The sequence below is a fragment of the Delphinapterus leucas genome, chromosome 16 (assembly GCF_059928025.1).
Source record: "Delphinapterus leucas isolate spDelLeu-1000000601 "Yukka" chromosome 16, BTC_Dleu_Yukka2, whole genome shotgun sequence".
NCBI lineage: Eukaryota > Metazoa > Chordata > Mammalia > Artiodactyla > Monodontidae > Delphinapterus > Delphinapterus leucas.
The window spans coordinates 71,200,717-71,212,916 of NC_143144.1; the positions used below are offsets into that span (position 1 = coordinate 71,200,717).

At 39.4% G+C, this 12,200-nt stretch overlaps 1 protein-coding gene across 3 annotated transcripts in view; it reads right to left on the bottom strand.

Moving 5' to 3' along the window:
* The window catches only part of CCDC186 (coiled-coil domain containing 186), a 47,763-nt gene extending 37,927 nt beyond the window's left edge, over positions 1 to 9,836 (bottom strand). Inside the window, exons 1-2 of one of the 3 annotated variants that reach the window (XM_089898200.1) lie at positions 9,603 to 9,836; positions 352 to 1,047 (exon numbers count right to left, since the gene is read on the bottom strand). In XM_089898200.1, coding sequence (XP_089754326.1) covers positions 352 to 1,013 — 662 coding nt within the window. In that variant the 5' untranslated portion in view covers positions 1,014 to 1,047; positions 9,603 to 9,836. The remainder of the gene's footprint in view (positions 1 to 351; positions 1,048 to 9,602) is intronic. The other 2 variants (XM_089898199.1, XM_022568704.2) reach the window with 2 other exon arrangements.
* Between the last annotated feature and the right edge of the window lie 2,364 nt (positions 9,837 to 12,200).

Consider the following 12,200-nt stretch of genomic DNA (forward strand, 5'->3'; position numbering starts at 1 on the left):
TATACACTAAGACATATGTAAAACAGAAATTTTGAATCATATTCAAAACAGTGCCTTTATACATAGATACATGTTTCCATATATGCTAACGTATTTGACATAGGTATATTATATATAACTCTCATAAAAACACTGTTTACCTATTATTTCTAAAATAATGAAAATACAATACCACATTCTAAGAAAAAACAGAGTTATATATTAAATAACTAGGCAAACTTGACATCTGCTCAACTACCATGTGCATGGCTCTATTGTGGAAATAAAAGTAGATAAAATGATACCTTCCTTTAAAGAATTCAATCTTTAATCCCTGTGGAAAAAAATAACCTGAAAGAATAAAACACTTACTTCTTTATGGTATGCTCCTGCTGCAAATGCTTATCTTGCACACACTTTTCAAACATAACTAATGCATTTTCTCCCTTATTCATTCCATTTGGTAGTCGGTGTTCTTTTGCAAACTCAGTAGATAAGAGCTCAGATTCTATTTCTTCCAACAAATCCTCTGATGTTGAAACATTCTTCATTTTTGAAATAAGTTTCTTGGTGCAGTCTGTATCATAAGGACTTTCTGAATAGGTCTTTTGATTAGCTGCTTCTGTAAATGTAGATGACCTTAATTCCGCCAATATTTGTGTTACTGTTTGTTCTGCTTCATTTGTTTTCAAAACTTGCTTTGTAAAATCTCCACCAGGAAAATTAGCTATTTGTTCAGAATTTTCTGGGCATATGTCTGTTTTAGCACAGGAATCCTCACCTCCACCATGATCTGGAATATAATTCTCCTGTGTTTCAGTTTGATTATTGTGTTCACTAGGCTGACATAAAGTTTTATCAAACTTTAATGACAACAGTTTGGACTCATTTTCTAAGCTGCTATTTTCATCACCAGAAAACGAATTGCATGAGTCTTCCTTTATTTCAGATGTTTTCTCAATATTTTGATCAGAGGAAATGGAGGCTATGTGCTCTGTTTCTGACATGCTGACTGGCACCAATTCACTTTGCATCTCTTCAAAGCTGTTCCTGATCTTCGTTTTACATCTGAGAAAGTCAAAACATAAACTTTTTTTAAAAAAGTTTTTTTAAACCAAGACCCCATATATATTTGCACACATTCCATGATGTGGAAAATCTAAGGCCGCACATTTTACCACTAATAATTCTTTAAAAATTCTTTCCTTGGGTGGGGGTGGGGGGAAGAATATAACAGCTGACCCACGTGAGCCACAACCAGTCAGGTGCTACAAAGGCTCATTCTCTTTTCTCCTTCAGTCCAGTCCTACAACTTCACTTCAGTTGCAGTTTGGCATTCCCCAATCACCCCCATAAGACGTTGGGTATGGAATGATACTAATAACAGGAAGATTAGTGCCCAAGAATTGTTTAGAATTCCTTCAGCTCCACAAAGGGAAAAAGACTACCTAAAGAATTTGTAAGAAACTATTGGGGAAATAAGATAGTAATGAAAACACGAGGCAAGAAATTACAAATCAAGATAATAAAACAATGTACATTAACAATGATATTTACTGCAAAAGGAAAACTAAACAATAACAAAACACAGCTACCTATAGTCCAGACACCTAGAGCTGAGCTGAAAGAAGTCAGGGTGTAAAGGATCCTTGACAGGAATTCATTTTTCACCCAGGGTTGCAGGAAGTACCATGGCGATTTCCAAACATTCTCGTCAAGAACACACAATGTTCAGTACAACTCAAATGGACCTCATATACATTGCTTAGGTCATAAAAGAAACATTTACAAAACTAATTCAACAATATTTTATGCTGTTTATGAGGGTTACTAATCTAGCTATTTTCTGAAAATTAGTCAACTTTAAAAATTATCCTGAGACAGAAATATAAAAACATTCCAGCAATCTTGATGAAGAAGAATTGTCAACTTCTTTTGTCAGACATCAACCAAGCATGTACTGGAGTCATGTGAGGTTGGATAAAAATGTGGGCAGATCATAGTTTTGAAAGAAACTAGGGAAAAAATACTTCCAGATGTAAGGTATAAATGGAAAACAGAAAGACTAATATTTGAATAAAAGAAAGATACATGTTTACGTTGGTCTGTGGTGAAGGTGGTGGTCAGAGGATGGTGAAAAAGGGTAAGAGAAGATGGTCAGGTAGAATCCTCAGAATGATATGCAGGAGTGAAGGTTGTTAAGAAGGACGATAAATCATGACAGACTTGTATACTTGATTATACCATAGAATTTCTAGCACATACTAGGTTTTCAAATAATTGTGAAATTAAAGCAAGAAGTAATATGAGAAAAGCAGTATTTGAGGACTAGGAACGCAGAAAATGGGAAGAATAATTCTAAGAAAGGAAAAGAAAACCACCTTGTTTGTTGAATACTCTGGCATCGACTAATACAGACGTTGGCCTTAATACTATAAATTACCTACCTGTAAAACATATTTCCAAACAATCAAACAAATTATCATTATTATCTTGCTGCATATATCGCATACTAAGACAAAGTCCACACTAGCAATAAAGGTTTGGTTTAGGCAATACAAATAAATGCAGTAACAAAAAGCCTTGTGAGTATGCTGTATTCCAAATCTAGGACAAAGTAATTCTCAAACAGGGACATTAGCCGCCTACGTTACCTTCCTCAAAGTAACTAATTTCAAGATACAACTTGTGAACGAGTTGCTGCTGAATTTGAAATCTTAATTTAGAAACATCATAACTAGTCAATGCTATGTGATATCTACTGAAGTCAAATTCAGAGCTGACCAAATGTAATGGAAAGCAGATAAAGAATCTATTTAAAAGAGAATGAGTCTATGAAGGCATTGTGACTCTCCAGCATAGATAGCAAGTGAAAAACACCTCTCATTTGAGAACTCTTAAGGCTCTTGCCTGTGCACCATGCTTTGCGAACAGAAAAGCATTACGCAAACAATCGTTATCTTCTCATCCAGCTTTCATATTCCCCAGGGTTCAGTCCTCAACTTTATTTTCCTTCCCAGAATTCATCCACTTTGATAACTTAAACCAAAAACTCACAGTTGATGCCCACTTTAATTATTTTCATTCCTGTGCTCTTGAGTTACAGATAATGAATCTCTTTGTCTTCACTCTATCTCTACATAAAATAAAATCTCAAATGAATAGAGGCATTTCCAATGGCTCAACTCAAAAATGGTTAAATCCAAAATCATAACAATAGCTTCTAAAATTGAGTACCCCCAGATAATCTTTTCTTTATTTCTGTCAATGGTATCATTTTTCTTAGTCATGACTCCTTCCTTTCCTTTAGCCTCATATTCTTTTACTAATTTCATGTCTCCTGCAATTATACCCTCCTTTCTACTGTCACTGTCCCCAACCTGCAACCCAACCCAGGCCTGATAACTTCCTACCTGGAACACTGAATTGTTGGTTTCTCAGTCTCACTCCATTCCTCCCTCCTGTGTCACCCAATCCAGAGAAGGGGTTGAAGAGTATACTACATTGGCTCTGCCAAAGGGGAACAGGAGCTGCCCTATGAAGCAAGTCCTCAGTGACACAAGGGTCCAGGGAGCTACAACACTGCCCCCCAGAAATCCACACATACCACCTCCAGAGACCACCATCAAATACAACCAGATGGACCAGAGTAAGGCCAGAGCTATCTCTTCCCTCTTTAAAGTTTCAGAGAGTGAGAACTCTGCCTCCACTGGCTGGTTTTCTTCCCCCAACTCCAAAAGGGCTAGTTAGAGAAAGGAGAGGGAACATATTTTAGAGCCAAATTACACCTCTTCTTTAATCCAAGCAGCTGGGAACTAACAGCTTCAACACTTCTTTAGGGAGATGATAGAGTTTATGACTAACATTTTTTGTTGCTTTTGTTTTGTAAGCGAATGAAACCTGTCTTAATTTCTGGAATAAGTTTTTTCTGGTTATCAAAAGTGGCAGCAGAAGAGTTATGACATCAAACCAAGACATTATTGAAGGATTGCACCTCAGAGGGAAGTGGAGGGGATGTGAGCATTTCATGTTTATACCTCATAGTTGCAATTCCTCAATAAACCAGTTGCAGTATTTTTCCAATCTTATCTCTCAACACATTCTTAAAATCCTAGTACTTCACTATAGTATTATACTTTGCCAGTCCCTGACCAGTCTATTCAAGATTCCTCCAAACAGTGTGCTCATTAACATTTCCATGGCTTTGCTCTAATCTAGAACGTTCTTCCCTTCAGTCTATCCAGAGCCTAATTATATTTAAAGGACATATTCTAAGGCCACATTTTCCTTCAAATTTTCCCTCATGAGAAGTACAAAAATAATCTCTCATGTAAATGAAAACATACTTCATTTATACTCATCAGGTACATAGTGGCAGCCTTCCTTGTGACATTTGTTTTTTTGTTTTGTTTTGTTTTTGTTTTTCCTTGTGACATTTCTGAACAGCCTTTTAAATGATCTCTTGCAAAGAAGAGGAGCCACACTCTGAACTGAATCAAACTTCTTAAATCTCAAGCAATATAATAGTAATAAAAAATAGATAAATAAATCTAACAAATATATTCTCTACTACCTTTACAGTCATTCTTGCAAAGGCTGTTCAGTGGTTCTCAGTGAGGGTGGGATTGGGTTTACACAATGAGCTGGGGGGGGGGTGTTGAAGGACATTTAGAAGGTGGGAACCAGGTTGTAAGAAGACTTGTCATGTGTAAGACAGTACAGAACAACAAAAAGGTCTCATTCTGCTGGATATTCATCTAGGTAAAAAATATATATATAATTACCTCAGCTTTGACTGTTTTACGTATTATTCTCCTGTAAATTAAAGAAGGCTTAGTTCAACCTCAAAAGACAAGCACTGGGCTTCCCTGGTGGCGCAGTGGTTGAGAGTCCGCCTGCCGATGCAGGGCACACGGGTTCGTGCCCCGGTCCGGGAGGATCCCACGTGCCGCGAAGCGGCTGGGCCCGTGAGCCATGGCCACTGAGCCTGTGCGTCCGGAGCCTGTGCTCCGCAACGGGAGAGGCCACAACAGTGAGAGACCCACGTACCGCAAAAAAAAAAAAAAAAAAAAAGACAATCACTTTCTATACTGTTGCTCAGTAATATGCCATGACCTTTGAAAAAACTCTTCAGATGAACTGGCATCTGAGAATCACTTAACTTGCAAACATAGTTTTCTGATGCTCAAATGAATACTGATTGGAGGCAAAAGAAAAAGGAGAGAAGTTAAAGAAGATTTATGTGTATATATGTAAAAAGCCATCACTAAAGAGTAAATAACTGTACAAGAATGGTGCGGGGAGGGGAGCCATGATGAGCTTGATTGTCCACGATTAACCAGGGGAAAAAAGAGTCAGCTGACTCCTCTTGTGGGCCTCCAGTTGGCAATGGTGATATAGGCCAATTTGGCTGCTGTCCAAGTTTTTTCTTAGGGGTGGGGGTAGTTATCATTAAAGCTACTGAGGACTGAATAGCCTAGAAGTAGATTAAAGGGGTAGGATGTAAAACTAGACATTTGTTTACAAGATTGTTTTAATTAAGAAGTGCTTGTATAAATCAAATTCACACTCATGTATATAGATATAGCGACTACAATTACAGATTACAATACCTGTTGCTTTTTTGAGGTAAGTAACACAGGTTATTTGACTTTTTAGTAACTCTTGCTCATTAGGGGAAAATACTGTATTTAAATTTAGCAGTCACAAAATTCCTCTTAATTCAAGCACTTTTTTCCCCCCGAGAGTTGTTTCTGTTTCTGACACAGTACTACAGGACCAATTCACACTTCAAAATTGTTTCAGTGGAGTGAGAAGTGGTTTCGCTCTTACTGGAGCTCGTCAGCTGTAGGCAACTGGTCGAGAAACATTTACTTGCCTTAAAGCCAACCATTATCCACCTTGGATTTTATTTCTTAATCAAAGAACTAGCAATTCTACAAAATTATTTCCAAGCAAAAGCCTTATAAACGAAAACACTGTCTTTAACAGCTTTTAGTACTATTTCTTGTTTCTCAGTAAACAGCAGTATAAACAACAACAAAAGAACTTAAGCTTATTCAATAAATGCAGTATTGTGTTTACAGTATTTTAATTTGAAGGTCTGTCAGTGTTCCATCAGAAGCTATATAAGATATGCATGAGTGTCTAAGTCCAAATGCATGAGTGTTTAAGTCCCACAGAAACATGTGACTCAGTTCAGCATAAGTGTTACAACAAACTACAAATTTTAAACTTACAAACTGTACCAAGTCTCAAATAATACCAGCTATAGCTTCTCAAATAATGTCCATTAAGATAAGCAAGTTGAGCCTGTGAGGGCACTCCTGTTCTTCAATATAATGGTTTACTGTCCTTTGAAGGAAAAGTAAGTACATCCAAAGGTCTTTTACACACTCCCCGAATACACTCTGAAAGCAGCATAAACAAAATAATGACCTATCTTTCCGACCAGTTGTAACAAGGTTCTAAAATGGCAATTAAAATCAGAAGCAATTAAAAACTGAGCTGGTTATTTCAAAGAACTCTAATTTTACCAAAAGTAAGATATATTTGTAAAGTAGTCACATTGTAACTAAGCTTTTGGGTAAAATTTAATATACCGAGTTTCCTTTATGTGAAACATTATTACTTGCTCTTAAAAGTTGTCTTTAGTCCACTAGGTTAAAAAGCATATTATATGAGGCCAAGGTCAATTATCCCTGTAGGGATTTGTTTAGTTTTGCAACCAAGGGTTACGGCATTGTGAATTTTACAGTGTGTACACTATATCACCAAAAAAAAAAAGATGTTGAAAAGACTCAGGGCAATAGATGCAGCAGGATACCCCACCCCCACCCCAAACAGTACCAAATCCTGTGACATGAAAACACAAGACATTACAGTCCATCAAGATTCCAGGAAAAAGAGAGTAAGTAGCCACATCATACATCACATTATCAAGTATATGTCATATTATCAGTTTGGTATCTTAGATCCATGCAATTTTATGTATCTCTAATAGTAAGTTTTAAAATAGAAAAAATTTTAATACAGAAATCTCAGTTTGAAGCTACTTGTACAGAGCTCACCAAATGCACTTTAATAAGTCTAAGAAAACATGAAAAGTATTTTCAGCTAATTTCCCCCCCAAATCTGAAAGCTAAAAAAAGGGGGGGTAATTGGCCTATAGCTCCCTTTTCAAAAAGGAAGGCTAATAACTTAAAAAAAAATTAAGTTTTAAGTCTGCCTTATATTATATTAAGAAGTTCTGGTTAATGTTTAAATTTTGAAGCCACCTTTGGCCTGGGCTTGGTTAATTTGGTACAATGTAGTTGACCAAAAAAATAAATTATTCATTAGCTACTAATTAATCATCCCTGAAACAGACTAACAGTTCATGTGCCTTAATGACTGACAACTATACTCACAATCCAATCAATACTTTGCTGGGTTTGATTTCCACTTTGTGTTTATTGCCCCTTCATGCCAATACTTTTTCTTTTGTTTACTTCTTAGCCCAAATAGATTTTTAAAATCTCAGTAGCTGAGAAATAAAGTTCAAAGGTGACATTTGCAATAATATGATAAGATTACAGGGTTAATTTGCAAATTTAAATTATCTATGCTCCCAAGGTTGCCCTGAAATGACACTGAGCATAACATTCCCAACACTGCAAGCAGCATGACATGTTTATGAGAAACTCAAGAATCAGCTTTAATTATTTAAAGCTAGAGATAAGGGATAAAAGAAAGACCTAAATTTTACTGAAAGAAAAGAAACAGAACTTCAGGTTAAGGAGTCTTACTTTAACATGAAACTGTTAAATGAATTTGAAAAACTAGCACAAATTAGGGAAAGATGATTCCCTTCAAAGAGAAAGATGATTTTTCTAAATCTCTAAATAAAGGCTGCTTCAACCTATCATCTCTCCCTAAAGAGTGAGTATACTTCACTGTTTTACCTTCATTCCAGGATGTCAGCATGTAGCTGTAAATAGATGGTTTTAAAGTGAATAAGTCATCATTATCAGCTATGCTGTTACTGTACAGCATCAAAGAACAACTCTTCAGTTTATGGTTGAAGGAACTAAAAGGTTAAAGAGTGGTTACTGTGCTACACCACTCCATTCCTGTTAGCAACGAACAAGACTCTGAAATACCAATGAAACTCTAAGGAATCTCCGCTGTTTAAAGAAACCTCTGAGTTTATATCCAGGTATTAGGAATTAGACAAGGTCTTAAAAAGAATAAAACCAATATAAACACAATCCAGGCATTTCCAGGTAGAATCTTCAGTAATTATACATGCTTGCTTATTACAATGTAATAAGGAGTTTTAATTCTTTATACTGCAAAATTTGTTAATCACTCAATATTGTCACTGAATTTAAAATAAAAGGAAAAGACCAAAAAGGAAGAAAAAAAAAAAAGAACGAGGCCAATCATCACTGTTTTCTATTTGTGTAATGATGGATAAAGAATTGGAAAGTAGCTGTACAGAGACGAGCAGACTTTATACACAAGCAGATAGTTCAGTTTTACTATCAATATCTCTTGAACCTTAACCTTTCCCACACACTGCAAATATGACAATGTAGTTAGTAGTTGGGAAGGCTGCACCCACAACTACCATACCTAAACACTTAATAGATTTTTCTTTTTGAGTGACTACCAACACACCTCTTGAAACACTTCCACTAATTTGCCGCACAATTTCCTTAGAAAAACTCCCAACCTATCATTTCGGAAAAAATAACAAAGCTAGGCATCAAAGGTACATTACACACGCATACACGGAGAAAACTGCCAAACGCCTGGGGCTGCATGGCCTTCTAAACAACGCTCCTAGGTAACAAGATTATCATGTCAAAGGTAATCCAAATGTTCCAAATCCAGGCCTCTTTCCTCAAAACAATATCAAAATGTAAATATTAGCTCAAGTTATTAAACTGTTAACAGCCAAGCAATAATTACACCTGTTCCCCAAGACTGCTACTAGGGAACATGTAGAAGGGGTTTTACCATTTTACAAGTTTGAGAGAGGCTCAAATTTGAAACATGATCCTTACCAACCAAGGTTTATCAAATGCCTTGATGTCCTTGGAAAAAAGGCAACATAAACACCAAGAACGATTTCTCTCATATCCACAATCCCAAAGAATCGTCTCTAAATTACTTAAAATCACAGTAATGGAAGTGTTTGTAAGAGAGTTTAAAAAGTCGCTAACAGTCAACATAAAACATATACACAGCGAACTTGGAGAGGAAAGGAGAAATAGGCGACTGAGTCTATGAGGGATGGCCGAGCAGGTAGGGCTTAGCTACAGTTCGCATTAGGAGACCAGGCAGGCGGCCCAAGTTCCGCCGCTCTCTAGGCACCGCTCTGGAGGCACGGCCCCCGGCGACCCCTCGGCCGCCTCCTGCCCCGGCGCCCGGGACTGAGGAAAGGAGGCAGGGAGAGGAGGGGATTCCGAACTCCTTCCCCCAGCGCTCGCCTCGCCCCCTCGAGAAGCCAGGCAGGGAGCCGCCCCGGGACCTGCAGGACGGCGCTGAAGGTGGGCACGACGGCGCGGAAGGTGAGCAGCCCGCCGCGCCGCCACCGCGACTCCCCGGCCCGCCCCTGCCATCCCTCAGGCACTTACCCCACTTCTTCGAGCCTTAGGCCACACCCCTAAAGAGGCCATTGGAATTCCCGCGTAGGGGCCAACTTCTCCGTAAAGGGGTCCAGAAGAACAGGAAGTGCGGAGGCGGGGGGCAGCGGTGAGGAACAAGGCCGACACCAAGCTCCCTCCGCCGCGGCTTCCCCAAACCCCCGCAGAGCTGACACATCAACAAAGATGGCGGCGACGCTGAAGCCGGCCCCACTACAGCTGAGGGGGCGGGGCTCCCTGGAGGAGCCAATCAGCACGGCGCGGGCGGCGTGACGCGACGCCCCTTGATGCCTGGGTAACCTGTCTGCAGTGGGCGGGGCCGGCGCAGCGCTGTCTCCTACCCCGGGAGCGCCAGGCACGAGAGTTAGACTTGCTGGGCACCTCCCACTCCCCCGCATCCCCGGTCGACCCGGCGAACCGGTTCTCCCGCCTCTAGTTCCGACCTATCTCTCACGCCCCTCCCCGGCCCAAGCAGGTTATTGCTTCCTGTAGAGCGCGCTCCTTGGAGATGTTCCCTCTGAACCCTTTGGCCCTTACTCATCATAGTCAGGGACATAAAGTTATAAAAATGAGAATTCAAAATTGTGACTTACAAGCTTTGATGCGTAAGTCTTGCACCTGACGTGGGCGGCGTCAGCAGGAGCAGCCTACCTGCCCGTCAGACAGTTCATCTCTGGGAGAGGTTCTGGGGGTTTCCTGAACACCGCGTTCGAGTCCACCACGCGGCCCCTACTGCCATTGTTTAATAATAAACTGTTGGTGCGTTCGTCTCCTGTACTGTACTGTGAGCCTTGAGCGCTGGAAGTGTCCTCAACCCCGCACGCAGCGTGGGGGTTGACATGCTGGAGCAGCTCAATAATTAGCAAAAAACTTTAAAAAGGGTACTGGGGGCCGGGGTGGGTGGGTGGGTGGAGGATGTGTATTCAATATAGTTGCCTAATCGCGTCCTGAGAAGTAAGGTGAGAGCAGTTTCAGTCTGGAGGGTTTGCAAACCTACTCTGTCCAGTTAAGTGCTGTTCTTTAAGATATCTTACATACAACTCCTGCGTGAATATAGTTGATTCTGACAAGTCAATTCAAGAGTTTATAAAGAAAAACTTCTTTTTCGGTTAAACTTCTTTGATACTAACTGCTGGCAAAACACACACACACACACACACACACACACACACACACACACACCAAAAACAAAAAGAAAAACCTAAAAAACAAAACCAAAAAACAAACCCCACTTTAAAAAATTCAACATTTTGTAACTCTGTTCCTCTTTCCTTTCAACAGGAAATGGCACCTCCCTCCTTAAATGAAGATACTGATTAAAGCACATTATGCAGTGAAAGTGTGACAGTAAAGAAATTATTTGGCTTTTTTTGTTGTTGTTGGCTGTGTTGGGTCTTCGCTGCTGTGCACGGGCTTTCTCTAGTTGCTGAGAGCGGGGGCTACTCTTCCTTGCCACGCGTGGACTTCTCATTACGGTGGCTTCTCTTGTTGTGGAGAACAGTCTCTAGGCGTGCAGGCTTCAGTAGTTGTGACACGTCGGCTCCGTAGTTGTGGCTTGCGGGCTCTAGAGCACAGGCCCAGTGGTTGCAGCACACGGGCTATGTGGGATCTTCCTGGAGCAGGGCTCGAACCTGTGTCCCCTGCATTGGCAGGGGGATTCTTAACCACTGAGCCACCAGGGAAGTCCCAAGAAATGATTTGACTTTTAAACAATAAATTGACCAAATATTCCTACTGATATGTTATTCCAAGGGGAAAAATTAAAAAAGAAACTTTAAGCTTTTTCAGTGTGCATATTGTCAGTAATAATATTCATACTGTTATTTCTGAAATATATTAGTATAAAGTGTATATGTAATCCTTGGGAACCAAGATTTTCAGTATTGGAGAAAGGAAATACACATATAAAAATCAAAGAAATTAAGTAAAAACACTACAACCCTAAATTTGAATTTAGAAATATCAGTATGAACTCATGGCACATTTCATTTCCATTTAAAAAAAAGGCTGTCCACTGGAAAGGCCTAGAACAATGATCAACCCAATGCACACCCCTATTCTCCTATCATCTCTAAATATAATTTACCACTAAAAGTCACCTGGGATCCTTGAAGCTCAAGGGCTAAATCTACATCTGGGGCAAGAAATGTACAAGAAAGCCTAGGACATTTTGGTTGTATCAGAAAGCAAAGAAGAAAGCAAAGATCATAGGAGTTGTGTCAAAAAGATTCAGGAGGCAATTCAAAGGTGTTCCCACTGGTCAAAGATAGGACAATTTTAGCATTCAAAAATAACAGCAATAGAGATACATCTACCAGGTTAAAAATCAATGAGCGTTGATTTTTTAAAATGTCATTGATCACCTTTGGAGGATGCCAAGGAATCATCACATTCTGAAAACTGATAAAAGAATAAAGCATCCTACCTTTTCTGTTACAAACTGAATCTCAGTCAAGTAGTTGATGTGAGAAAGTTCTTTATAGAATTTCAGGTAATAAATGCAGAGGAAAAGACAGACTATCACCATTTCGGAAACCCTAGTGAAATAATGTATCCAGGTAATGATCATCAGTGAATCCAGAATCATTA